The sequence below is a fragment of the Zeus faber genome (genome assembly GCF_960531495.2).
Source record: "Zeus faber genome assembly, chromosome: 22".
NCBI classification, from domain to species: Eukaryota; Metazoa; Chordata; class Actinopteri; order Zeiformes; family Zeidae; genus Zeus; species Zeus faber.
This window is the reverse complement of record NC_137209.1, coordinates 10,151,930-10,179,502: the sequence shown is the minus strand read 5'-3', so window position 1 is coordinate 10,179,502 and position 27,573 is coordinate 10,151,930. Positions and strand designations below refer to the sequence as shown.

The window sequence follows — 27,573 nt, the reverse complement described above, 5'->3', positions numbered from 1 at the left end:
CACGAACGTCCGCTTCGATGAGGCGTTTACGTGTACGCGCTTGAACTAGCGTTCAACAGATGTCCGCGCTGGTACACAGCGAGACCTATATTAAACAGACCACAATTCATGTTACATATCATAGATTAGTCATATTAAGTCCATCATTACCAGCGACGTTATTATTATTATTTAGAATGACGTTCTCGGCGTTCATTGTTTAACCATCTCTACAACACGCGGCAAAAAGCCTGCTGTTAAACAGGGCCAGCGCGGCGAGAGTTGAGGGGGGGGGGGGCAAAAGCTCCGAGTTTGGAAGAGGGGACTTGAAGGCAGCACGCAAACTTGCTCCGTCTGCAGCGTGAGCCGGTCTCCCCCCCCCCCCCACGTCCGTCCGTCCGTCCGGCGAGAGGAGAAGTGGACCCGCATAAAGAAACGGTAAATCCCATCAAACAAGACGACAAGTCCCGTTTTCTCCGCCTACAGATATTATGGCGGAGGGTGAAAACAGATGTGTAGCGTCGCCCCGGCAAAGCGGCGCGTCTGGCGTCTGTTGTGCGAGGAGGAGGAGGCGGAGGAGGAGGAGGAGGAGGAGGAGGGAGGGAGGGTTTGGGCTCCTTTCATCCCCTCGTTCGGTACCGAAAGACATTTTTTTTATTCGTCTTCAAAGTTTATTGTTGGCCCCGGTCGTCGCGCAGCGGGTGAGATGATAATCGCGTTGCCACGTGGCCGCCGGGGAGGCTCACCCCGGTCATCTCCGTCTGAAATGATTTGAATGCGCCGGGGAGACCCGCGAGTGAGGGCGTGAGATCGAATTTTGGGTTAGGGATAGGGATTGAAATTGGAAAAAAAAAACAACAAACAAACAAACAAAAACCCCTCTGGACACACCCTAATACTACTGGCCACCCAGCATTTCCGAGGTCAGGTTGTGCGTTGACGTCACAGTGTCACGTCATCGTCGTCAACGAGAAACTCAGCTTTACCCCGTGGCGGGTATTACGTTTCTAAACAGAGCTAAAGTTATAAAGTTCAAAAAGGGGTTTTAAAAAAAAAAGTCTCTCCCAGTGTTCTAAGACCAAAAACCCGACCGCAACGCTACATGTTGTCATCTCTACAAACTCCCGCTATACACATCATTTTTGTGTTTCTTGCAAAGACAAGCCTATTATTAAGTCTATTCCTCCTTCGGTTGGATTACCAGAATGGCCACTTGTTGCTTTCTTCCCTTTTTTTACCCAGGTTGCCATGCTGCGCGAACACACCCTCTCCGTCCTCCGTTTTCTGGCTCTCCTGCTGGTGGTAGCCGGCGCCGGCCCACCCAAGGGGACGCCTGCCGCCACGACCGCCGGCCCGCCTCGCCCTGCCCCGCCCCTTAGTGACCCGACCTGGGCTCTGGGCCTGCGCGTGTACCGGTCCCTCCGGCGGTCCTCGGACTCTCCGAACACGCTCTTCTCGCCCCTCCTGTTGTCGTCCTCCCTCGCGGCGCTGGGCGGAGGCTCGCGGGGGACCACCGCCAGCCAGTTCCAGGATCTCCTCAAAACCCCGCTTCTGCCGAACGCGGGACCCCGGCCCGGGGATCGTCTGTCCGACGCGCTGAAATCCACCGCGGAGGCCAACGGGACCAGCTTCCACCTGCGTTGCTCCTCGGCCGTGTTCTCCAAGCGGGCCCCACCGGTGGACCTGGCCTTTGTGAAGGAGAGCCAGGCCAAGTTCAGGGTGCAGTATCAGCCCCTGGGGGAAGGAGACTCCAAGGCTGACCTCAAGAAGATCCATACCTGGAGTAAGGCTGTGATGGGCGGCCAGGAGGGCGTTCCTCTAGGGCCCGAAATCCGGACCAAGGCGGGGGCTCTGATCCTTGCCAATGCTCTTAACTTCAAAGGTGAGATAGAATGGTGTCTATCGTCAACATTTGTATTGAATCCAAGCTTTAGACTAATTCCAAAAGGACAGTATATAGTATGTATGTGTGTATACCCTTTGATATCTTGACGAGCGTTCATCCTGATATACTTCAACATGGCGGGTGTTTTGCCGGGGACCCAAGGGGACGTGCAGTTTTGAATTTGATGAAATTTGGAGGCATGGCACGCGTTATATTAATGAACTTTGAACAAGCAAGCTAACGGCGACCCGCTGTGCAGCTCAGCTCAGTGCAGCGGCGAGGCGGGGCTTCAGGGCTGCGACTTAGTCACTTACGTCCACGGTGCAGCTCCAATATGCAGTCGGGTGTGTTTTTTTTTCCCTGTGAGAGTGTATTTCCCCAGCGTATGACTTGAATTGGGTAATAAACTTAATATGTAGTCCCTCGAGAAACAGTGGATTTTTCCCCGTGTTTTATACCGCGAGTGGCAGCGACTTTCACAAGTTTAACCCGTACGTGCAACAGCTCAAGTAAGAGAGTGTGAAGCTGTTTGCATGAGTGAACAGGCGTGTTTCGAATGGGCACGGCACTAGCCTTAATTGAATCGGTGATACTGATTTTGAGAAATGGCTGCTAAAGATTGGCTGTGTATTATCTCATCGTAGTGGACGAGGTCTCTTTGACGAAATCGAAATGGATCGCTGCGGCTTTAGAGTCCGGAGAGATGTACCGCGTCTCTCTAATGAGCCAAACGGTCTCTCGAACGAGGGGTCCTGAATTGAGTTGGTTTTCTAGGTCGGCTGTTAATTGTGATTAATATTAGCACAGGCGCATGCACGCGATGCTTGGCGGGTCTTCGTACCGATCGCCTGCCACCGCCGGCTCCCGTTCAAAAGAGTGTATTTGTGTGTGTGCCCACCGGCGTGCCCACCTGTGTGCTGTGTGTGCTTGTGCTCACCGACCCAGCTGGTGGACACAGCAAATAAAGGATGATTCCTTGGTCCATCACTGAGAGCTTATTCATCTTCCATTTGGGGGGTGGGGAGGGGGTGATGTGTCATCCTAAATAATTGAGTAACAAGTGTCTCTTTCCCTTGTGATTCTCTCCCTTGTGACACATCTAGCATCTGTGCTCATGTGCTCGGTGGCACAGTTAGCTGAGATTGGTGGAGATTCAGCACACTGACCGTAGGCTTGAATGCCTCGTCCTTCCATCCGTATTTGTAATTGTAAGACAAATCTTCTCCACAAGAAAATTATCTCGTTTAACTCCAAAAAAAAAAAAAATCCAGAAGGCAAGGCTTTGAAGTCTCATTTTATCTGACTTGGAAAGGTCACTTAGAGTGTTCTTAAATGGTATTTGGAGTAGCTTTGCTGTTTATTTGATGATGCTGATACTTTCATGTTCATGTACTTTCAAAAACTCTCTTTTTTTCAGTGCTTGGGGGTCTCCGATGGGCCTACTAACACAAACTGTGAAATAAAACAACTCAGTCAGTTTCTTTGTGAGCTGTCTATTTCATAAAACATGTGGTGAAACGAGCCATTCAGATTTTGTGATCCCTTCCTGCGTTACTTGGTGCCTCAGTGGAATTAGAACCGCCCCCATCTGAGTAACTCCGCCCACAACTGGAGAATCGCAAGCGCTGCCTCGAACTGCTCTGTTGGCTTACAGACCAGCACAAATTGAAGAAACTGCAGACGGTGGAAATGTAAGTATTAAAAAAAAATAGTTCTCCAGCGTTTCTTTCTAAAAAAAAAAAACCAAAAAACAAAAGTATGTGGTAGACAGACTGCAGGCCGCGGCGCGTGATTCGCTCTGCGTTCCTCCAGACAAAACCCGTAAAAAGTGTTTTTATTGTCGATTATTTTGCGACGTTTTCATGAAACAAAAAATCCCTGCGTGCGGCGTCTCGGTGCGGCGTTCCCCTCCCGTGAGCTTAGAGCGCGCCGACGAAAGTCGGAACTAGCTTTCAAATGAGGCTCTGTAGATCTAATGTGAATAGTGAAGATTCAGCCGCTGGATTTGTTATTTCTCACCTCAGATTTGGTGGACTGATGAAGTGAAATCAGTGAAAGTTTACGGGCCAAAAATGCAACCCGTAACTAAAGCTCAAACCCCATTGGCTCACAGAACTAGGGTCCTCAGGAGGGTGGGTCCACCCACAAAAACAGGCTGGAACAGGATGGGTTAGAGGCATGTTGGAATGTCAGGAACATTCTAACATAATCTGAGTGGTATTTTAAGGAAAACTTGAAAAGCATGTTTTGGGGACCTCAGAGACCTGTATATGACCTTATTGAAAAGGAGCATTATACTGTTGGCCCCCTGTAACAGTAAATCTTTTCAATTACATGTTGATGCCCCTGTCTAACATTCATTCACATTAATCACAATACGATGTTATTTTGAACAGTGTTTACACATTATTTAAATTCTCTCAACCAACAGAGTTTACATGACTCTTTCGGCAGTAAAATATACAAACAGAGTTACAGTAAGTCGATGGAGGAAGTGAAGGTTGGAGAGTAATTGACTTTTTTTTTTTTTTTTTGCCCTGAGCAATCATTTGGAAATATTCAGCCTTTTTTTTTTAAAGTCTGATCATATGCTAATAATGTATTTTTTTCCACATCATATACTATGACAGTTTTCATCGAAACAACTGTTTACATGCAAACTGTCCTCGTGATTTGATCAATTATATTGATTTATTTAGTTCTCCTTTTGGATGAATGAGCTCTTGATGGAGGGGCTGATCATTTTTCATGCATTGACAAAAGCAACATAGTCTTGTAGTTTCGAATAGTTTAAACTCATTTTCCCAATTGAAGGATTCACCCCATTTAACCCCCCCAGAGTGTAGCTTCTACTCACTCCCACCACTAACTGGTCCTCCCTCCGATCTAAGATTTGTAGGAGGAGCTCGGCTCGGTGTTCGTCCATCTTCTCTTGGTGCTCTCTCGCCACTTTATCCGCTACATCTTCCCCGCACCCTTTTCGCCATCGTCTATCTTGTCTGCCGTCTACCCCTATCAGCCCTTTTCCCTCTCGCATATCTGCTGCATCCGCTGGAATATTATGTTTTTTATTTCCATTTGGTATTTGCTCAATTCGCAGGTTAGGACGAGGCAAGCCAGAGAGAGAAACCGTTTGCCAAGCAGACACGCGGCCCCCAGAAAATAACATTTCCTAACAGACTGTACATTGATAAGCAATTTTAATTAATTTTCTTTGTTTGATGTTTTTGACTTCATCCCGAAACGAGTTTTTTCCGTTGAACCCCCCTCGTCGGTTGGTTCATTAATTTTGTGTAGGAAATATACAAATTAGATTATACGGCAGATTGAAACGCTGAAAATTAGATTACGGCAATTGCATGCCTTTTAGTTTTTGATTCATAATTTAAAAGTGGTCTAGTTTTGTTTCTCACGTGTTGTGGACTTTTTTTTTTTCCGCCCTTAATTTGTCTTTGATTTTTTTTTTCTTGGGTCCGCAGGCAATTCTTAGCATGTGATAATGTAATGGGTCGGAAACGCTCCAGAAAATTATTTTGGCGTGCGGCAGACATCAGCCTTCCCCTCCTTGTTTTGTTTGTGCTTCACTTTGGATCCCCTTTAGTTAATTATTGAAGGGCAGAATTAGAGAAAGCCTCGTCGCCGTCCCTTCCTTCCTGTGCTCGACACAGGATTCAAAATGGGGGGGGGGCGGCACGGGAGCGATCAATAATGTCTATGTGGAGTTGCGGGCAAAATGGATGTAGCGGAGCGATGGTGTAACCAGCATGGGGTATGGAAGGCAGAGTAGAGGGAGAGATCTTTTGACAGGTGTGGGAGGCGGATGGAGCGAGGAGCAAAAATCGGAAAAAGTGGAGACGAAGTGAGGGGCGGTCTGCTGAGAGGGAGATTGACAGACATGGGAGAGGGATGTAAAAATCCTACCTCGGGGGGCTTCTCGTCCGCACCCGTTAATTAATTCAGGCTTTGTTCCTAGGTTGTTGTTGTTTTCTTTTTTTTTTTTTTTTTCCCCCCCTGCAACAAACTCTGGAGATGGAGACCGGGAGGAAAAACAACAACAACAACACAGAAACCAACCTGGGGGCTGAGAGAAGAAAACATAGAAACAAGTCCCCACACATTTAATCCCTAATAATAACTTTTAAAATACACACGTAATCAAAAAGTTGATGAGGGAGGAGAGTGAGGACGGGAATATTGCTTCTTGATTGTTCTCTGGATGGTTACAGTTGAAGGGGGGGGTTTGCATGCTGTTTCTGCAATTGCGGTATTGTTTGTTGTCAATGGATATTAATGAATTTCTGATTCAAGTGACTGCACGTCCGTGCGTTAAACCCATAATCGTGAACACACACACACACACACACACACACACACACACACACCCCCAGATCACCACGGTGTACTTTGATTGCTGGCCAGGTAAATCAGTGCCAGATTGAACCTCAATGGAATTACAAACAACACAAACACCTTGGAGTGTACCCATAATACAGTCATTTAACAAAGCAAGCCCCTCTGCAGGGAATCCTCAGTCATTGTTTGGATTTTTATTTTTATTTTTTTGGACTTCGCTGGGATCATTCTCACTATGAAGGCAGCGAAATCAGAATCTCTGCTTGTGGTGAGAATTTTATCCGAAATATCAGACTATGCGACCATCCTCCTTGGACGGAGGGTGGTGTTGCTGTGCGTGCACGTGAGGGCTGTATCGGGGGGAAGGCCAGCATCAAATCGTCATTCACACTGGGTGATGTAAGTACAAGTCATTATCCATTTCAATACACCAATTGACCTCCTCTCTCTGGCCAGTGTCCCCTGTGCTACGAAATGCACCAGAGGTCTGGGAATGCACTGCCAGGATCAGTTTATTATGGTAGAGCAATTCCGATCCTCTCTAGCCCTCGAAATTGACAGCAGTCAGGAGGTTAGCTGGGCCAAGTTGGCCGGGGTGAATTCTGGATGAGTAGTTGTGGCCTTAAAGACCTCATAACTGACTGCCCGTCCCTCCAGCAGACCTGCGTATCCCTCCAACAGAGCGCATTATGGAAGGGAGTATAATATACTCCCTTCCATAATGCGCTATGGGCATATGGGTTTTCCAATAAGCAGTGTTTTATCCGTAATGTTAGCCTTTTGGGTTTTATTGGAAAGTCTTTTCACGCATGCCACGTTGAACTTGGTTTTTCCCTTTCTGACACCTTTCCATCTTTTAGCAATTTCTGACAGCCTTTCTCCGACTTTTGGGTACCAGACAGCAATCGGCCCAGATACTATCTCGATTCCATACTATCGTGATTCTTCGGTGCCAGTGATTTTTCAATCATTTTGATACTCTAGTATTGCCATTCAAATAAAAAAAAATAAATCAGTGCAATGCACACAGCCGAAAAAGTCAGAGAGGGGACAGCACAGGAAGGGGAGAGAGCGTCCCGCAGCACCGCAGAACCCGGCGAATGGTTACAGATCCTGTAGGTCCTGGGGTCGGACGTAGCGCCCCCCCCCCCCCAGACATTCTCCTTCAGGGCACCGCGATGGGCTGCGGACCCGGCGAATCCCGCATGGGTCCTGGGGTCAGACCCGGGTCTGGTCACGTGGCCGGCTCGCGGTTGGCGGTGGCGGCCCAATCAGCGCCCACGCCGGTTCGAGGCAGCTTGGCGACCGCTGGAAAGGGAACCGTGCTGTCGTCCGCAGCCGGTGCTTGACCACGCCCCTTTGTCAAAATGAGTTCTGCGTGACACTAAAGCACATTTAACTCTTTGAGGCACTGTGTAATAAAATCACAATATAATAAAGAGTGAGTATTTTTTTATTGTAGAGAGCAACGGGGGGTAAAGAGAGGGAGAGACATGCAGCAAATGACCGCAGGCTGGATTTGAACCCGGTTTGCTGCAGGCGTTTTGCCAAAGCGGTACTCATGCGTAGCCGACTGAGCCACCAGGGACGCCCAAATGAAATAATTTTTTAACTGCAATGTAATTATTTTTTCTTTCCGCCGTTCCTATATTGTGTTCCATTTTTTAAACCGGTGTCTCTCTCTCTCTCTCTCTCCAGGGCTGTGGGAGAGAGAGTTCAACGAGGAGAGCAAGGATCTGCGTACCTTCCTGGGAACAAAGTACACCAAAGTGGTGATGATGCACAGAGTAGGTAGGCATGGCTGTTTGTCCCACAAAAATAAATGGCTTGAACATCTGTAAGCATCGATCTGCACTCCCCATTATTCATCGCTGTTTACATAATGATTTATTTAGCGTTCAATTTTCATATTTTATGTGTGCCCTAGCTAAAAATAACAGAGGTGGGCACAGAGTGGTTTTCTGTTACGGCAACGATGAAAAAACATTTAGCCGAAAATGCTGATTTTCCAAATGCATCGTTTGGGCTGTTTTGGTTTTATTTGTGTCGAACTCGCCGAAGATTATGGTGACATTAGCTTAACACTGCTTAACCAGGTGAGCGTACGATTCTTTTCATTTTCCCGCTGTCTCTTGCTCCAGGTGTGTGTCGTCACTACGAGGACATTGAGAATATGGTGCAAGTGCTGGAGCTGGGTCTGTGGGGTGGCAGGGCCAGTCTGGTGCTCCTCTTGCCCTTCCATGTGGAGAGTCTGGCCAGGCTTGATAAGCTACTGACCCTGGACCTGCTGACCAAATGGCTGGAAAAAAGTACTGAGATGGGCATGGCTGTCTCTCTACCCAAAACTAACATTTCCAGTATGCTCAGTCTACAGGTATATATATATATATATATCTTTCTCACATTTAATCACACATTGAAAGTGTATGGAAAAAAATACATCTAAAGGTATTCACAACTCACGAGTAATCCTGTTCCTCCAAAATCCAATTTTAAGTCTTGTAAGAAAGAAAAGCCAATCAATTGAACATTGTAAATTGTAGAGTGACCCAGACTCACATTTTTGCTGCATTGGCAAACCACATGTCAGCTGGGTAGAAAAGGTATTCGTAAAGGTAGCTAGTTCCAGATGTTTCAGACAATATTATATGAACAGACCCAGCAAGCAAAGTGTGTGTGTGTGTGTGTGTGTGTGTGTGTGTGTGCATATATATATATATATAATAGGGCAATTGACATATATGAGGCTTTTATATTCATGTTTTATTGTTTTTATTTAGCAATACAGTACATAATAGTCATAGTCGACAGACTAGTACATAGTCGGTTATAGCAACTGGGTTAAGAAGTGTCACTCGTCGATTCAAGAAAAACAAAGGCCTGCCCAAATTGAGGAGAGATGAACTAAACCTAATTTTAGATCTACTCATTTATCAAAAGCTTTGTTTACTTGCCCTCTTTGTTGCTCATGTGCACCACACCTCCATCTCAATGGGTCATTTGCTAGTTTATTTTTCTTACTTTCCAGGGGGGACATTTTCTATAAATTGATGATCAATTAATTTATGCCATATGATAGTGATTGGGTGTTATCTCTTGACTGATGGCTCCTTAATGAAGAGAGGATCTTTCATTTGTCATCTTCCTCGTCCGTCTCTGTACAATCTGCAGATTGTGAAATGACTCTGCAGCTTTCTGTGTGGCTTGTCAACCACGCCCGTCCACGGCAACCTGTTCCATTCTGAGATCTCTCCTTTGTTTACATCCCTCTGGTGGATGCCGTGATGCCTCTCTTCCCAGTGGCCTCCATATGGCTGCAGTCGAGAAAGTGGATGGGATGGATCTGCTGGTGCATCGGGGGCTCATTCGACAAGAGGTGGATTAGCTTATTGACGCTGCTATTGAATTGACAGTGGGTCCAAGTTTTTACTGTTCATTTGTTACCTCTGTCATCACCCGTCTGCGATTCCTTAGCTCCACCTGGTACAGTTTGCGCTGCACTCTTCAACATCTTCAATCCGAGGTCCAACCAGTCATCAAAGTTATTTTGTTTCGACACCTTCCGCATCCGCCTCTTTCGCCTGCGTGTTTTCGCCGACCCGTCATTTTTTTTGTTTTCTACCGCTCTCTTGACCTCATCGTCCTTAGTAGCACATTAGGGCTGCAGATATTCCTCCATAATGCCATTGGAATGCTTTATTATTTTTAATATTTGAATATATTCCAAATTTTAATGCTCAAATTTAGTACTATTTGTGACCCACCGCAGCAATACCCGCTGATTTCTAAAAACTTTCTAGAAGGAAAATTAGATTTTTCCAGATTCGTGTTCCTTTGTGTTTTTTTTTATCTCTCAACGTATTTTCCTAGCCGAGTTTGATTTAGAAATAGTGAATAAATGTTAAACTGTGAAGTTAAATATTCCCGTAAGTTTACATGGGGAAGCACAGTTCACTTACCGAGACGCTGAACAACGCGAAGATCATTCCTCCATATTCCATGTGATGTGAAGTCACAATGTGAAACCGTTTTGGTAGAGTTCAACCTTCTAAATCCTACGTGTTTCGTACACACACCTGGATTCATTGTTGTGTAGGCAGCGTCACGTCAGTAAACAAGACGCCTTTGAGGGTGATTATCTCAGAAACCCAGTTTGCCGCACCCTCACCAGTAACAAGCCATAGATTTAAAAAATATTTGCTTGATTGGTACACAAGTCACACCTGGTTTGAAGCTCTGATTCTCTACTTTCAAATGACGTGGAAAAAAAAACCAAAAGTGAGACAGGACCAAAAGTACCTAAAACCTGCGGTGGGTCACATTTATCCTCTATGCTTATGAACATGCACCCACACTGTCAGCACGCATGTAGTTGTTGCAAGCTTTATCCACTGTTTGCAAGCTTTATCCACTAGAGGACATTCAGCCACTCAAAGCCAACAACACTATCGGGCTTAGAAAGTTTGACTGTTGCTATGGGTTGCTATGGACTCCGGTCGCCATTTCTTGGAAGATTACGTCCGTTCAATTTCAAAGAGAAATAGCTAAAATAGACAAAATGTATAAAAATGGAGAATGGAAGGGAGAAAATGAAGGGTCGAGCTTTCACGTAAGATGGTTGCAAGATGTACTGCGGAGGTATTTCACCTAACAGTGTTTCCAAGCCGTCTTTTAATGCGAGTGATCCCCCGCGTATGGCGGCTTACTCCAGCAATGTGACATCAGCTTCCCGAGCCTGATTGATTGTTTGCTGTACCGTAACGTTAAGGGGTCTCACGATTTCGAATTGAAATCGAAAATCGATCAAAAACGAGCGTTTGATTTTCGAAATCCCAATCGGGTTCGCGATTTCCCCTTGTATTTTTGTGTTATATCGCGGGACTGTCGCCATATTGGGGTGGTCAAGATCCGCCAGTAAAAGAATGCAGCCTGCCCTAGGGGGTGTGTCGGCTGCGGTGGGCTCCGTGGAGGGTCGGCAGCGCTGCACCCTTCAACACACACTGCACCGCCCACCTGGCACTAGGGCTGCAGGACCGAAATTCGAACAGAATTTGAATATTACTCAAATAATAACAATAAAGTTCACTGTAAGTTCATCCAGTTTGTTGCACAGTGAACGCACATCTGAGAGAAATATTCCCGGTAACGGTGCCAAGTCTCCCTCTCCTCCGGTGTTTCACTGTGTACAAGGGGGAGTGCGTCTTTGACCACAATGCCCAGTAATTCCAAGGATGTGGCGTTGAAAGTGGGAAAATAAACCCGACCATCACCGAGGGAATGTCCTCTCGCGCGGAGGTTCCCAACCGCCGACCCGTGGACCAGGCCGGCCCGCGGGGTTTTCACCACCGGCCTGTGAACGCAGGCGGGATTTTTTTCAGCTCTGGTGAGAGCTGCAGAGCTGCAGGTTGCAATTTGCCTTTTACTACCAGCGCTCCCCTCTGGCAAGAATAGCATCCGTGGTAGTAGTGTAATATGTAACTTATTGTTTATTATTCTAAAGTCTAGTTTTGCTAAAGCTCTTAACCGTTTAGGTGTGTTGTTCAAATATTCCAATATTTTTGTTATTATTTATAATTGTTAATATTCAAATACAAAGTTACTTATTGAGAAACAAGTGTTTTTCTTAACAATGGAATAGCTGCGAGTCATTTCTTGCCGTAGCACAGCATCAATTGCAGATGCACCGCCTGATGCGTCTGCTTCTGTTAGGCGATAATTGCCTAAAGGGTTCCCCGTAGCACTGAGAGCGTTTTTTTCCTCCCTGGCTTGGTGTCCCCTCCATAACCATGGACGCACCCTCCTCGTCTTCCTCCTCCACCAACACGGTCAGCTCCCGTTTCACTTTTTCAAGTACCTCCTGCTTGCGGATTCGTTCCAAATGAATAAGCCGATGGGAATGCATGTCGAGTTTGCTAGCAGTACAGGTACTCCTCACTTAACGACCGACTTCCGTTCCTCGTAGTAGGTCGTTAAGCAAATTGGTCGATAAGCGACGACCTGTGTTATTTCACGGTAAGGGCGCGTGGCGATTGCGAACGCTAGTGTAGTGAATACTGACTGACTGTCTTGTATACAACGTACAATACTGACCGGTCGGAGAGCTGGTCGTAAGTCCGAACAGTCGTTAAACAGGTAGTTCTTTAAGTGAGGAGTACCTGTATTAAGGATCATGAAGGCGTCGTCGTCATGACTGTATTGCTTCTTGAGGTCCGACGAGATCTTTGTTTCCAATTCATTGAGGGCTGGCAGATCATCGGTAGATGGCTGGAATTTTGACAAAAGGACAAATTTCAGAGGGAGAAGGGCTGATGCTGTCAGGTGTTGGTCGGTTGATAATGCCTTTGAAAGGCTTCAGCACCTCTATGACCTGCAGAGAAAACACAAGAATAACTTTCAAGAACAACGTCCGCTGAGCCCAGCGCCCCTGGTCCCCTACCGTTTACTGACTAGTGACTAAGTTAGTGAGCTATGTGATCGATCGCTACTTTATTATAACGCATCACACAAAATAGCAATTGATCAGACGCTCTTGTGTGTTGCTTAAGTAATCTAACATATTTTAAGCCGGTATAATCGGTTATTCTCATTTCTATGACTCACGTGCTCCATAAGGGTCCACGCCCTGGTACTCAAGAAGAGCGAGTTTCTCCTCCATGATGAACGCTGCTACTGGAGCTTGTCGCTCAGATGCACGCGGCACCATGTCCTAAGTGCTGCTCCAGCCAGCGGAACAGTCATTGATTAGCATTGCAGGTTTCACGCCAAGCAGCTTCTGTTCAGCTTCCGGGAGGTAACGATCGGCGGTTGACTTGTTGAAATGGAGCGCCGTGGCCTTTGGCCCGCTTACGGGAATTTCGAAAGCTCGTACCGCCAGCCCTTTCCTCACAGCCAGGTTAATCGTGTGGGCCATGCGTGGGACATTGACAGCCTGCAGGTGCCTATTGACTGCGTTAACCTAATTAGCCTCGTTGCCCGTGGTGGCAGAGAGAACCGACTCACGTTTGTCCTCCCCGAGTATGTCACGGGGAATCGTTCTGATTTTTAGTGGTGTCGGAGAGTTTTGCAAATCTGTCGGTGTTGGTCGGGTTGGCTTGGGAGCATGTACCTCGGCTCAAGTTCGCGGATGAAATCTTTAAATCCAGACCCCTGCGAGTTATTAATTGGCTGTATATCTTTGCAGATAAAACGGGTCAATTTATCTGTGATCGCGGGCAGCTGGTAATCTTTGCGATGAAGCAGGAGGAAAGAAAGCGGTCATTCGTGCTTGCTTTGGCCACGGTTCTTAGGCTAGCTTAGCAGGGTGTAGCGTTGGCGGGTGTGCCCTCAAGTTACTCGTCGTGGAGTGGTTTTGTATTTTTTTTGTATATATATTTTTTAAACGTGTGCTGTCAGCATGCTGGGCATACAACACAGAGTATTTGTACGCCATTGCATCTAGGACAGAGTTAGTTTGCAAGTGGAGTTCAAGTTCTCAGCCTGCAATGCAACTCTTTATTGATTCTTAAATCATCAAGAACTGCTGCAATAACTCTGTCCTGTGGACGACCTGTGGGATGACAAGAGCACAGTTTTTTTGTTACACAGGACCGGTGGAGTGGTATTTCATGAGCCTTGCATATACTGCAGATGACAATGTCTTTATTTGTTATATTTCCATTTTTTGATAGAAATCGCTGCTTTTTAAATTGTCAGGAGTGACGACCTCCTGCTCACAGCTTTCTGCCATTACTTAGTTCGGAAGTTTAACGTTGTTCATACTCATCTTGAATCTCAAAAACATTATTGTTCATCACATGTGACTTGATTCGCTAATGTTAGCCAAAAACATTTATTAGCAGTTCTATTCAAATTTCTAATTTCATTCCTGAAGCCCCACAGCACACTGCTTATCAGTGTTCTCTTTGTCCTCACTTTCAAAACTCTAATTTCCTCTCTTTATTTCTCTGTTCCCGGTCTCCCTGCTCTCCTCCCCCTGTGTTGTCTCCTGCTTCTTGTTTTCTGTTTTTTAATCTTTCTGTCATCTTTAACTATTTTTCTCTTCCTGAAACATTTTGCCTGTGACCTCAGTGTCCTCCTCACCTGGTCCATCTCCCTCTTTTCTCTCCCTTTTTTGTCATCGTGCACCTTCAGGGCGGTGGCTTGAGGTGACTGTCACGCATGTGGGTTCAAAGGTCACTTCTTCCCCCGCCATACACCTCTCCCTCAAAGTGATGGATCTCCAGCTGTACAGGAAGTCACTGCCCCGCTGCCAGGATGGCCGGGAAAGGCCTGAGGGTGGCCCCGACTTGCAGCTACCCCCCTCAGCTTCTCGAGCGAGGGTCCCACAGACCCAGCCGATGCACGGTCTGAATTTCTTCTCCCGCCACCCTTGGAGCCAACAGGATATTGGCCTGAGGATGACACACCAGACATACCCCATCGCACAGCATGATAGCGTGGTTGGTGGCAGCTGATGCTAGCGTGAGCACACGAGGTCTTTTGGGTGTCACGTTGGCCGAGATGAAGGCTGTATTAGGGCTACTCGCCGGGAGGTTGAAATGTCCTTGGAGTTAGCGGGGAAAAGTAAGGACTTGGCCAAGCCACACTCCAGGCTTGGGGTGTGGAAGCTGGGCCACATCCACACATCGCCCCGTAACAGTGCTAATGTCAACCAGTGAGTGATCAGAAACGATGTCAGTGGGTGGGATGCGGCCTCATTTGTCATGGGGAGTCTGTAGAAAAAGACAAGCTGGTTTTAGTTTAAAAGATTTAATACCTCTACAATTTGCTGGTCTACACTTGCTGGTCCTCTTTACGGGGATTGTTCTTTGATAAGAGTTGGAATTAAATTAGGTTTTCAAATATATCCATTAAATGGGTCGGGGAGAGCCTGTTTAAAGTTTCAAAAAAAAGTTGGAAGGGCACTGGTAAATAACAGGGCAGCCAAATTGTTTTTGGTAGGCAAGACTGTCAAAGAGAGAGAGCGAGAATGCTTAGTTGAACATGACAGATACAGAGGGCATGCCAGCGAAAGCCATTTCCCTGGGGCAGAGTAAGCTTACTGGAACCTATTATCATGTCCTCTTTAAATGTAAGTTGTAACCTCATCAGGGGCTGATGAAATCCACTTTGCCCTCCCTCTGGTTCAGCATCAACAACATCTATGAAGGCTTTTGCTGCCATGTTTATCAGCTAGCCATGCCCTGAAGAACAAGCTTTTGACATTAACATTGTAAGGACACTCTCGGGATGAGGCGGTAATCTAGAACTACGACTTGAAACAACGCTTTTTGACATTTCCGTGACTTTGCCAGGGAAGGAGCAGAATACATAGTCACTAAAAACTGTTTTTTGTCCCTCTGGCTGGACGACATTTACTCTATTAAATAACTCCAAGTACCTGTACACAGCTTCAAGTTATATAACCTAACTACAGCTAATGGCTTCTGTGTTTTAGGGTTCTTTTGGTAGTAAAAGATTCTACCAACTTGTCCTGTGTTCTATCCAGCTTGACCTCTTTGGAGCAGAAAAAATACAGTGTGCATTTGAGGAGTCATTATAGAATTTCCCAAAGCTCTGAAGGGATAAAAAAAAAAAAAATCCAGAAACAAAACCCAAGCGACTCCAGCCTCATTTGCCGGCTCCGTCCGGCCTTTTGGGCCAGCCACAGCATTTGTCTGTTTGTCTGCCTGTCTCCTTTTGACAGTCATTTTCTTCAATTGGGTCGAGCAAATAATTGCTCATCTCTGCGCGTTAACACTGTTTACCACTCTGTCTGTCAGTGCTTGAGATTGCCTTGGATTCCTGAAAGCAGTGATTGGAGAGGTGGGGGTGGAGGAGCATGTGGATGGATGTGGAGGATTGCGGTGGTGGTGGTGGTGTGGGGATGAGTGTTCATTGTTTATCTTTCCTGCAACCCTCTAGTCTGGCAACCTTAATACATACATACATACATACATACATACATACATAAAACATACTTGTTACAGGTATACAGTACATCTTTCTTGTATAGCTTTCTGTCTCTCTTTGTGTTTTCTCCTTTCTCAGGGATTTGACTACTTGTGGTGTGTCTCACATGTGCTCTTAATATGCCATCACTCAGCGGCCCTGACTTGGCTTCGCTGACCTAAATAGGAGTGACATTCAACGGGCGAGGGAGAGGTGGGAGGGGGTCGATCGCTCGGGGACAAGGTGAAAAGCACCACATAGAAGCTAAAAATAGCCTCGGAGCTCGCGCTCTCTCTCTCTCTCTCTCTCCACTTTCACCCGAGCTCACTTAGTTCTGTCTCTCTCTCATTCTCCTTTGAAGGGCAGACTGTGTTAGAGGGTAACTGCCGTCTGTGGTAATAGAGAGAGAGAAACAGTCCCTAACGATGCCTGGCCTAGAGGTCACTGGCCAACACACCCTCATCGCTCTTTCCCTTTCAGGCCGATCTAACACTGTCTGGCCACACACACACACACACACACACACACACACACACACACACACACACACACACACACACACACACACACACACACACACACACACACACACACACACACACACACACACACACACACACACACACACACACACAGGTATGGACTCATGGCGGGGCTTGAATTCCATTCTATCTGGATTTCTAGTCGGTGACTAAGACATATGAGTGGGCACTGGAGAGTTCACTCAATCATGGCTAATGAGGTCAAAAGGCCATCAAATATTTAGTTGAGTACACTGCAGTAAACAGTGTTGGGGTGAGGGTTCTTTTAATACTCGTACCATAGCCTCGCATCATATGAATTAATCAGAAGTGTTTCAAGACCACAGTTGATATCTCAATAAAAGTGCCTGATTTGGCTTTCCTTCTTGTGGTAAAAAGGTTTTGCGCCATAGAAACTCTGTCTGCTATTATATGTATGAGGTAGTGAGTCAGTCAGTGAGTAAGAAAGCAGAGACTATTGAAAGAGCAAAAGAGTTTAAAAGCACATGCAAATACGATACCAGTAGGAGTATTGCTGTTGAGTTGCAAAACGGGGAAGCTTTGAAGTCTGAGGAAAGATGGGAACAGCCAGCGAGAGAGTTAAGGCTTCCTCAAAGACTTAATCAAATATGCATCTGAGGCTGAGAAATAGGCCTGCGATGATGCCTCTGCATGTCCTTAAAAAAATATTTAGTGTGGTGGTCAAGGGTGGGCATTTGGAAACAAGAAAACTTGCTCAGCTGTTTTACATGTTCCCACACCCTTTATAAAATCCATAACATATAGGTATTGTTAATTTTATCCTGTCGATAATTTGACACCCATATAGCACCAAACAAATCCATTGATGCTATATGGTAGCACAACAGCCAGTATCATTCAATACTTAATTCAATACACAAGGAGTTAATCTCACAAGCATAAGTTATCCAAATTACATAGACTGAAAACTGAATAAAGCAACCATGTCATGTTTTTTTTTTTTTTTTTTTTCCTTAAAATAACAGCTTCAGAATCATTTTGTTGGTACACTGACTGAGAAGGACGCCTCTTTCATTCCCACCCGCCCCCTGAACGCCTGTTCTTGCACGATGTAACTTGGATATTCGGGCATGAAACTGCGGGAGAAGTGCGTTGTGCTTCACAGCACTGTCACTTGCTGATGTTTGTTTTCCGGTAATTACCATTTCTGGCCTGGTAAAATAGACAAACCTATAAATTAAAAACTTGCCGGTCAAAATGTCCGGTAATGATCATACAAAACGTAGCCGCTCCACCTCCCAGATGGGCGAGACGGGCCAGTGGTGCACCCGGCACCCGCAGGGCCGGGATCCCACCCCACCCCACCTCACCTCAGCCAGCACGCGCTGGCCCTCAATTTCATTGCACCACGGGGTTTGTTTCACCCTCTGACTCGCGTGTGTGAGCTGATCTGCCAGGTCGAGCACATCTGGTACTTACACCCGCGCCCTCTCTCCCCGTGGGCAAGCACTCAGCCCACGGCTCGGGGAAGTGGCGAGGTCCGTGCAAGGGCACTGTAACCTAGGTGTACATTATGCTTTGTAACATAGACTGTTACTGAAATGTGACCGATTATGTTCAAATTTGTCCAGTAAAATAAATTATTTTCAGTCACCGGACCGAGTTTTATGACAGTGGCGTAACAGTGCATTTGCAGTCAACCAAATACCAAAAGTTACATAGTGCTGCTTTAAATCAGACAGTAAGTTAAATGGTTAACTCCATTTAAAGTCCCATGAAATGTTAATATAGTGATTTAAACAATGGCTAGAGCATGTTGCCAACTCCTTATACTGTCTCAGCCATTCTATAGATTGCCTGAAGTGTGAAAGAGGGCCATTAAAACAACAGTGTCGGATATGGAACAAGGCCTCTGCGCCTGCTCGGACGATATAACATCTCTGCAGAACACTGTACAGTACACAAACTCAAGAGAAATGTGGAGAGCCGACAGGAAAAGTGCTTGGACTTGGAAGGCAGAACGAGAAGATCAAATATCCGTATACTGAACATGGCGGAAGAACCTGGCTCAAGCTCCCCAGTCTCTGTCTCAAAGTTGATCAAAGAGACTCTGAAAATGGATAAAGAAGTGCTGATTGACAGATCTCATTGGGCTCACCAACCAAAGAGATCAGATGGCAAACCCCGAACCAGAATAGCAAAGCTGCACTATTATCAAGACTGTGTTGAAATTCTTTGCTGGGCCGGAGAGGCAGCTCACTGTAATACAATGGATCCACCATCTCAATATTTCCTGACTATCCACCGAGTGTTGCTCATGCAAGATCGGAGTTTAACGATGTCAGAAAACTGCTTTCAGTATGGGAAGATCCAGCCTGGCTCTGTATTAGACACAATGGGACTCAGAGACAGTCTCAATGCGCAGCTGAGGCCTAATGTGTGAAAACACACATTCTCTGAGGACCGTTCTGCTCTCACTGTGTTACGGAAGAGACTTAATACGCACTGTGGCAGTTCTGCCTGCCACACGCCAGCTAAGTGCCGTTTCCAGGGCCCTCCGGCACAGAGACACAGAAGAGGATGGGTTGTAGGCACCGGTTTATTGTAGAGAGGAGGCTAGGTGGAATTAGCCAGGAGCAGATCAAACATATCATGACAGGGCTCCTATCTCTGAGGGAGTGTGAGGATGGGGGTTTTAACCTGTTGCAGACGAGCAACAGGTATGCAGGTATGCAGCCACTCACCAAGGTCAGGTGTGGCTGCTCAAACCATTCCATTCCCACACCACACTCACCTTATATATTTTGTTTGTATATTTTGATTGCCGCCACCCCCCCATTAATTTTTTTATTTTTAATTTTTAAAAATGTTTTATTGTCCATGCCCTTCGTTTGGTGAGTAAATGAACATTATACAATTGGAACAAAATAAGGGATGTATTATCTTGGGAAGATGGGTATAACCACAACCACTTGTTATTGCTGATAACCACAGTTAAGAATTTCATTTGTCATATTAATCATTTAAATGATTGGCCATCTCTGTTTTATAATGATGCTCAAAGAATAAAGAATGACCAAGAATTGCCTAGGGGTGCTGGGTTACTGTTTAATGGGCGCCACCTATTTCTTTTTTTTTTTTTTTTTTTAATGATTTTATTTTTCATAATTCAAAATAATTTGCTTAATTTAAACGAGTGGAGCAACCTGCTAGACTAGTGTTTCCTCGCACAAGCACTTAATGTGTGGATACTCTTGCTCTCGCTTAGTCACTGTGTTCTTATTTGTGACTGTGGATGAGAAACGATTGCACCAAACTTTTATTTTCTGTTCCTCCGTTTTTTCGATAAGTGGAGGGGTTCCTCCACTTTCCTTGTGTATGTAGAACCGATAACGTCCCTCATATACTACTATTTCTCTGAATATATGCCTTCTATGACAGAAGACGGTTAAGCCACACTTGAATGTGAACCTGAATACATCAGGTGGTTGTCAGGTCACTTTGGTGAGTTGGAACGTTTAATCCTTAAACCATCCAGTGAAGCTTAAAAATGGTACTCTCACATTTGAATCAACTCACTGTAGGGATGTCTTTCCTCCAAGAAACCCACTTAAACACCTTTGATCATTCTAGACTAAGAGGAGGGTGGGCGGGTCAATGTTATCGTTCCAACTTCCACTCCAAATCTACAGTGGAGGAGCTGCAATTCTTATTAATAAAATTGTCCCATTTAATCATGTCACTGGTTGAGACAGATTCTGCTGGTTGCTACATAATAGTGGGAGGCAGATTAAATAACACCCCTGTCATTCTGGCAAATAAATACAGTATGCACCAAATTGGGATGACGGTACATTTTTTTTTTTACAAGCTTTTTTTCCCACGTCTACCCAATATAGATACTGTGTGCTGTCCCCTTCCCTGCATCCTAGCTCACCCAGAACTATGGCCCCATCTAGAACAGCGCTGGCAATTCAATTGTTTCTTAATACATATGTGATGTGTGATACTTGGGGCCTCCGAAACCCTAAACGTAGAAGTTACTCCTTCTACTCACCGGTCCATAAAACATATTCACGCATAGATTATTTTTATCTAGACAGCGAATTACTTCCATTTATTAGAGAATATGAATATCAGCCAGTAGTAATATCGGATCATGCTCCATTATTGATGACCCTATGCATACTAACTACGCACTCTAGCTGCCACCATGGTGTCTGAATATGTTACTCCCCTCTGATGTAGGGTTTGTCAAATTCATCTTAACTGAGTATCTAGCATCTTACCAACCCCGGGAATGTCCTCTTCAGTATTTTGGTATTGAATGAAAGCATATCTCAGGAGACAAATCATATTGTATAGTGCCCAAACCGATTCAAATAACAGACCCCCAGACAGATTGGAGATCAAACAATGTTTCCATACGTATTATTCAAAGCTTTACACGGTAAATTTGTTTGATTTCTTTTTTTTAGCAGCCTTAACACTCCCATAATTTGTGAGGAAACTGCCACAGACAAAGTCCATTCTCAAGAGAGGAATTTATTATTGCAACCAGGTCCATGCAAAACAGGAACTCCCTGGGACCGGACGGATATCTGAGTGAATTCTTGAAAGAATTTGCCACTGAACTTGCTCCTCTTCTACTCTGTCCATGAATAATCATTTATCTCCGGCTCCCTACCTGAAACAATGAGACAAGTGGTCATTATTTCCTCCGGTAAAAAAGATTAAAATAAAAAAAAAAACAGAATGCATATCACTTCGTCCCATTTCCTTACTGAATGTTGATAATAAATTGATTGTTAGCCCGCAGTTTAGAAACGGTTTCACCCTCAATAGTTTCTGACGATCAGACTGGATTCATTAAAAATTGTCATTCCTTTTTTAATACACATAGATTACTGAATATACTTTACAATTCGGTGGAGTGGGATTATCTCTTTTATACTCTAAAAAGATTTGGTGCAAGGTTTACATCATGGATTCAGGTTCTCTACTCCTTCCCTCTAGCAGCAATTCATACAATATAAATAATCTATCCTCCTTCTTTTTACTGTGTCCTGGGACCAGACAAGGCTGCCCTTTATCTCCCCTCCTATTTGCTTTGGCAATTGAACCACTAGCAATTGCGCTACGTGATGACATTTCAATTAAAGGTATACGAGGAAGAATTCTGAACATAAAGTATCCCTCTACATGGATGAAATGCTCTTCCACTTATCTTAATTGTTACAGCAGCCTGCCACACTTACCTTACTCGATACATTTGGGAAAGTGTCGGCTAAAAAAAATGACCACACGAACAAGTGAACTTATGCCTATTAACCCCGCGGCTTAACAGATCATGTTCAGTTCATTGCCCCTTTGAAGTAAGAAATAATACATTTAAAAATCTGGATCACGCATAATTTTAACAGCTTTTACCAAGCTAACTTCCCCCACCTTATACTGTAGACTCCCTGAAACAAAAAATTGAACTTTGGAACTTATTATGATCTTTTGGAGGTAGAATTAACAACTTAGATTTAGGGCTGTATTGTTGTTCAATGCGAATATTTGACTATTTGTTGGGGCTGGGCGGGGCGGTCTCTTCCTGTAAGCGAGATAGGAGGCTGCCTAGGGCGCCGTGCCCGGGGGGAGGGGCGATTGGGACGGAACTTGCGCACCTGTCTCGTTTTCCGACGGCATCGATGCGGGGTTGCCCCGCGATCGGCGCGCCAAAACAGTGTTTTTTTTTATTTTAGATGTAGGTTATTTTATTTTACGTCTCCTTATGGAACATAACAAATGCGTATGGTACGGTATGGAACAAAAACTATGCGTAATGCTGACATTCTCCGTGAATCTCTCCTCGATCACCCACCTCCATGCGTTATACGCAGAAAATAATCTTAATGAGTCTACGAGTCTGGCCCCGTCCCCACACTGTTTTTAGTTGTTTTATTTGGAGGAAGGGGGCACAGCGATTGGGTTCGATTCACACATATAAAATACATATCTATGATTCCTCTTATATATAACTCCCCATTGCAACGTTATCCCTGTGCATTTTGTAAGCTTCTCTCTGTTTTATCCTCATTGTAATGTACACTGACTTAAAAAAAACAAAAAAAAAAAAACCCAGTCGACTTATGGGTCCCCGACTACCTAGATTCTTATATCTGTTCCAATGTATACCTATCTTTTTCACAAAATCCTTCTTTCTGCTTATGGATAAATTGATATCCTCATTCATCTGGAGCAGGAAAAATCCACAAATACATAAGAGCATTTTTCAGCGACACCTTGAACGTACCCAACTTTCAGTATTATTATTGGGCAGCTAATATACGTGTGTGCTATGTTATATTGGCTTAACCCATCCCATGATAAGTGGTTACAGTTGGATAACTTGCCATGTGGACCTGCCTCTTTACATGCTTTACTTTGCTTCAGGTTCTCACCAGCCAAACCTATACCCAGATACTCTATGGACCCAGTGGTTAAGCGCTCCTTGAAGGTTTGGGCACAGTTAATAATAATTTATCAATCAATGTCCCTATAGCAAGAAACAATATGTTTAAACCCTCTATTGCTGTATACCTGTAGATAGATCCTTCAATACATGGACCAAGAATTGATTAGTCACATTCAAATATTTATATGTTGATGAGTCATTTTGCATAATTTGAGTAGCTGAGATTAAAATTTAAGATCCCTAACTTTCACTTTTTCAAATGCTTGCAGCTTTAGAGCTTTGTATCCTCATACTCAGATCACTTTTCATCGTTACCGTCCAGCTCTCTCCTGGAATTTGTTTTGTAGCATAGTTCTTACCCTAAAGAGATAATTGGCAAAAATCTACACTTTACTCAACTCTTACAATCTAGAACCCCTGACATGTTTAAAAAGACAATGGGAAGAAGAAAAAGATGCAGAACTTTCTAAGGACACATGGCAATCTACATCAGACAAGATGGACTCATCTTCAATTTGTTTAAAACATAAATTAATACAATTTAAAATTGTACATAAATTGCATTGGTCTAAAGTGAGATTGGGCCAAATTTACATCAAATACCGATCCAAACTGTGATCGCTGTGGAACAACAGCCACTATACAACACATGTTTTGGCCCTGCCCAAAATGAAGAAATTTTTGGCAAACTATATTCAAATTCCTTTCTGACGTGCTGGAAATTATCCATAGAACTTCTTGCTATGATAGCAATATTGGGCAGGGATCGGGCAGGATCTCCGTCTCAGCAAATCAGGCAAAAATATGACAGCTTTTGCGCCACTGCTCCTGGCTAGGAGACTTACAATATACTGCTTAAATGGAAAGAAAGATCTCCTGCAACTTTCAATGTATGGATAAGAGATCTTATGCATCATCTAACCCTAGAAAAAATGTTGTTATGGTACAAGAGGCTGTGCCCTCAACTTGTTCACCATTTGGCAATCGGTTCTGGATGAGGTAGAAAAAATAAACATTTCAAATGTATAGATACAGTAAACCCCCCCCTTCTTATTTCTTTAATTTTATTTTTGTACCCCGTTCTTGCTTTCCTTTTTTTGAAAACTTATGTGTTCATACGTCATGTGTCCCACCACAGAAAAAGCCGCCATCTCGGGCATTTCTAAAATTGCCAGGAGAAGCCAAATAAGTTGGAAAAAACCTTTCTTGAAGGAAAATTCGATTTTTTTCCTTTGTGTTTTTTTTTTTGTTTTTTTTTAATCAAACTTGATATGACGATAAAACGGAATATTTTCAAGAACCACCGGAGGAGACCGACAATACGCACGCTGTTGTTACAACGGAGGAAGTTGATGACGTAATGAAGTTGTTGAGGTTGGTGATTTAAAATATAATAAAATAATTCCACTTTTATAAAACATGTATATTCTTACTGTTAAATAAAAGCTTTTTTAAAATCAAAATTAGTTGTGTTGTTGAGCTGTTCGTGATTGGCCCATTCAGCAATGTGTTAAGTCGCCATGAGGCTTTGTTTGTCCTCCAATCCCATTTGCATTCTGGGAGCTGGCTGAATGAACCTGGTGTGGGTTAAACTTTGGAGGTGATTACCTTAGAAACACGGTTTGCCACACTCTTGTCATTAACAAGTTATAGCTTTAAAAATATTTGCGTGATTTGTACAAGTGACATCTTGTTTGGAAGCTCTGATTCTCGACTTTCAAATGATGCAGAATTCTTTTTTTTTTTTTTTTTTTTTTTTCCCCGAAAGCAGCAAAATGACCCTTAAGTATGCGGTGGGTCACATTTGTCCTCCCTTTGAGATCATGCCTATTTTATATTTGACCTAATGGTATATAATTAATAAATATATAAATAAATAAAAATGGGTAAGTATACATTCCCTAAAGACATCTGGTCTATCAAATTATTGGCTGAAAGCATGTAAAATATCTGGTATTTCATTGGTTAAATAACTAACCAAATTAGCCACGTCGCTTCTTTACGTCAGGTCATGTCAGACAGAGACCCAATCTACCTGTAGCGGTAGCCCTGTAGGCAGTAGCGTTGTTAGGAGCCTCAGCCCCGAATGTTTTATGAATAGCACCAGATCTAAAAGTGCGTGTGTGTGTGTCCGTGTGTGTCTGTGTGTGTGTCCGTGTGTGTGTCCGTCCTGAGGGAGCGATTAGGGCGCAACTTGCCCACATTGTGCATTGATGTATTTGATTTTACTAAATTTCCCCTGTTCAGGACCATGACCAGTTCACACTGGAATCTGATATTGGCCACATTAAAAAAAAAAAAATAATAATAATTTTAAATGTGAACAGCCAAACAAAAAAATCTGATGTGAGCAATAAATCCAAATTGAGCACCAAGGCTTGCAGTGTGAACGAAGCCTTAGTCTCCTCTGTCACCAGGCTATTTAAATTCAACACATAGCCCTGCATGCCATCAGCACGGTTGCCATGCAAACCAGGGCCTGGTTAGGCCGGACCGCTGTAGGGCAAGAGAGTTCTCCCTGTGCTGCACGCATGCAGAGGAAGCCACCAACTGTCAGTGCCTGTAGCACTCACTTGCAGACAAATGGCTCGGTTGATGCCGTGCGCTCCGTTGCCCGTCGCACCATCAGCAGTCCGCCAGGCGCTGTTCCATCTAAGATTCATACGGCGCTATATGGAAGAAAGGGCAGGCAAAGAGCACTTCCCAGAGGTCCTCTCCTCTCCTGCCACAATGCAGTGCCACACATCTGCTTGGGCTCCCATGACAACCCCCCCCCAAAGGCATGGTGGTAGCACACCAGCATGCGTTTGAATGGGGAGTTTAACATTTTAACGTTGCACAGGTCAAACAATGTGACGAAGAGAGAGAAAGAGAGAGAGGTAGAGAGGCAACGATTTTGAGGAATTCACCAGTTTCAGTCTATTTCTGTTTGCTGGGTGGATAAGGCGCAGAAAACCTTGAAATGATGGCCAATGGAGATAGAGGGGGCACAGAGAATGATGTATACCGGGGAGAGTCGGCATGTCACAGAAAGAGAAGGATGAGGCGGGCAGGAAAAAGACTGAGTTAGGGACGGAGAGGCTGAGACAGAGGAGGATAAAATAGAGGAGCGTCGTTGTGATGAGGGATGGGGATGCCAGGGAGGTGGCAGAGCAGCAGAGGAAGACAGTGATGAAGTGGTAGAAGGCGGAAGGAGAGAGTCGTGGAATAATGGATGAGGACAATAGAAGTGCATTAGAGCAGGAGGTCGTCAGTAGGTGTTTGTGTGCGGGACTGTTTGTGCATGTGAAGCCGTATTTGTGTGCACGGAAACACCGGAACTCAACTGGCAGGTGCTACGCCCTGTATTGTCTGTCTCGTGATTTCATGTTAAGACAGGTTACACAAGCTGACATGAGTTGAGAGGATCCAAACTATAAATTTATAAACATGAGGAAACTGCCTTTTCTTATCGATCTGAGGCCATTTCAACATGGCACCACTATTATTGTTTTCCTCACAGTTAAACACACACGCGCACACACACAGTCTCTCTCCACTCGCAGCCCCTGCCTGTCACTGTGAGTGGCCCTCTGCCATGGGAGGATAAACTACTACCTGTCATGGCGACGTCTTTCTGTGGAATTCATATCAGAGGCAAAACAAAGAAGGTGCTGAGGTCATTGGGCATCATTCTTAAATTATTCATCCCCTGCTTTCGTCCCCCCTTCCGTCTCCGTTCGCCTGTCGCCCACTTTGTACTGCTGCCGTGCAACAAGGGCAACTGTCAGCCTCTTCCTAGTCTCAAACTTGTGGGAGGACAAGGGGAGGGGGGAAGAAAACGTGAGAAGAAAAGAATGCTCTGAAGGGCTATTGACTGACTGTTTTTTTGGGCAACATGTTTGTTTTCGTTAATAGCTTGACAGACGCCACTCTTGAATGTCACAGCTTAATGAAATGCTAAAATCTGCTTTTCCGACTACCCTCAGGTTCGGACATCTAGCTTGCATAATTGATCGGTATCCCATTGAGTCAGCTTGGCCTGAAGGCACCGTGTCCCAGTCGCCATCTACAGGAACAGGCTGGTCTCTTTGCGGTGGGGTGCGGGGCATTGATGTGCATCTGTCTCCATAGCTGAGACATTGACTTTGACTGGTTGCACTTGTTCCCACCAGAAAACGCTCTCGGCACTGGGTCTGACGGACGCATGGGACGGAAAGACGGCAGATTTCTCCGGGTTGTCCGTGAAGAGCGAAGCGATGCTCCACCTGAGCGACGCCCTCCACTGGGCATCCCTGGAGCTGACCGCTGTGGCTGGAAGTGGAGCCGCGGCTCTGGAAGACGAGGACGTGCAGAAACCCAAGATGTTCTACGCTGATCACTCCTTCGTCGTCCTGGTGAGGGACAACACAACGGGGGCTCTGGTGTTGATGGGGGCCCTGGACCACGCGGACGGGGAGGCCCTGCACGACGAGTTGTAG

The 27,573-nt window shown here is 44.9% G+C and overlaps 1 protein-coding gene across 1 annotated transcript; it reads left to right on the top strand.

Moving 5' to 3' along the window:
* Positions 1–361: 361 nt before the first annotated feature.
* Positions 362–27,573, top strand: serpinh2 (serine (or cysteine) peptidase inhibitor, clade H, member 2; the record flags this gene model as incomplete). Its single annotated transcript, XM_080023724.1, has 5 exons — positions 362–417; positions 1,222–1,861; positions 7,916–8,008; positions 8,359–8,591; positions 27,268–27,573. The coding sequence occupies exons 2-5, from the start codon at positions 1,228–1,230 to the stop codon at positions 27,571–27,573; spliced, it is 1,266 nt and encodes a 421-aa protein (XP_079879850.1). The 5' UTR covers positions 362–417; positions 1,222–1,227.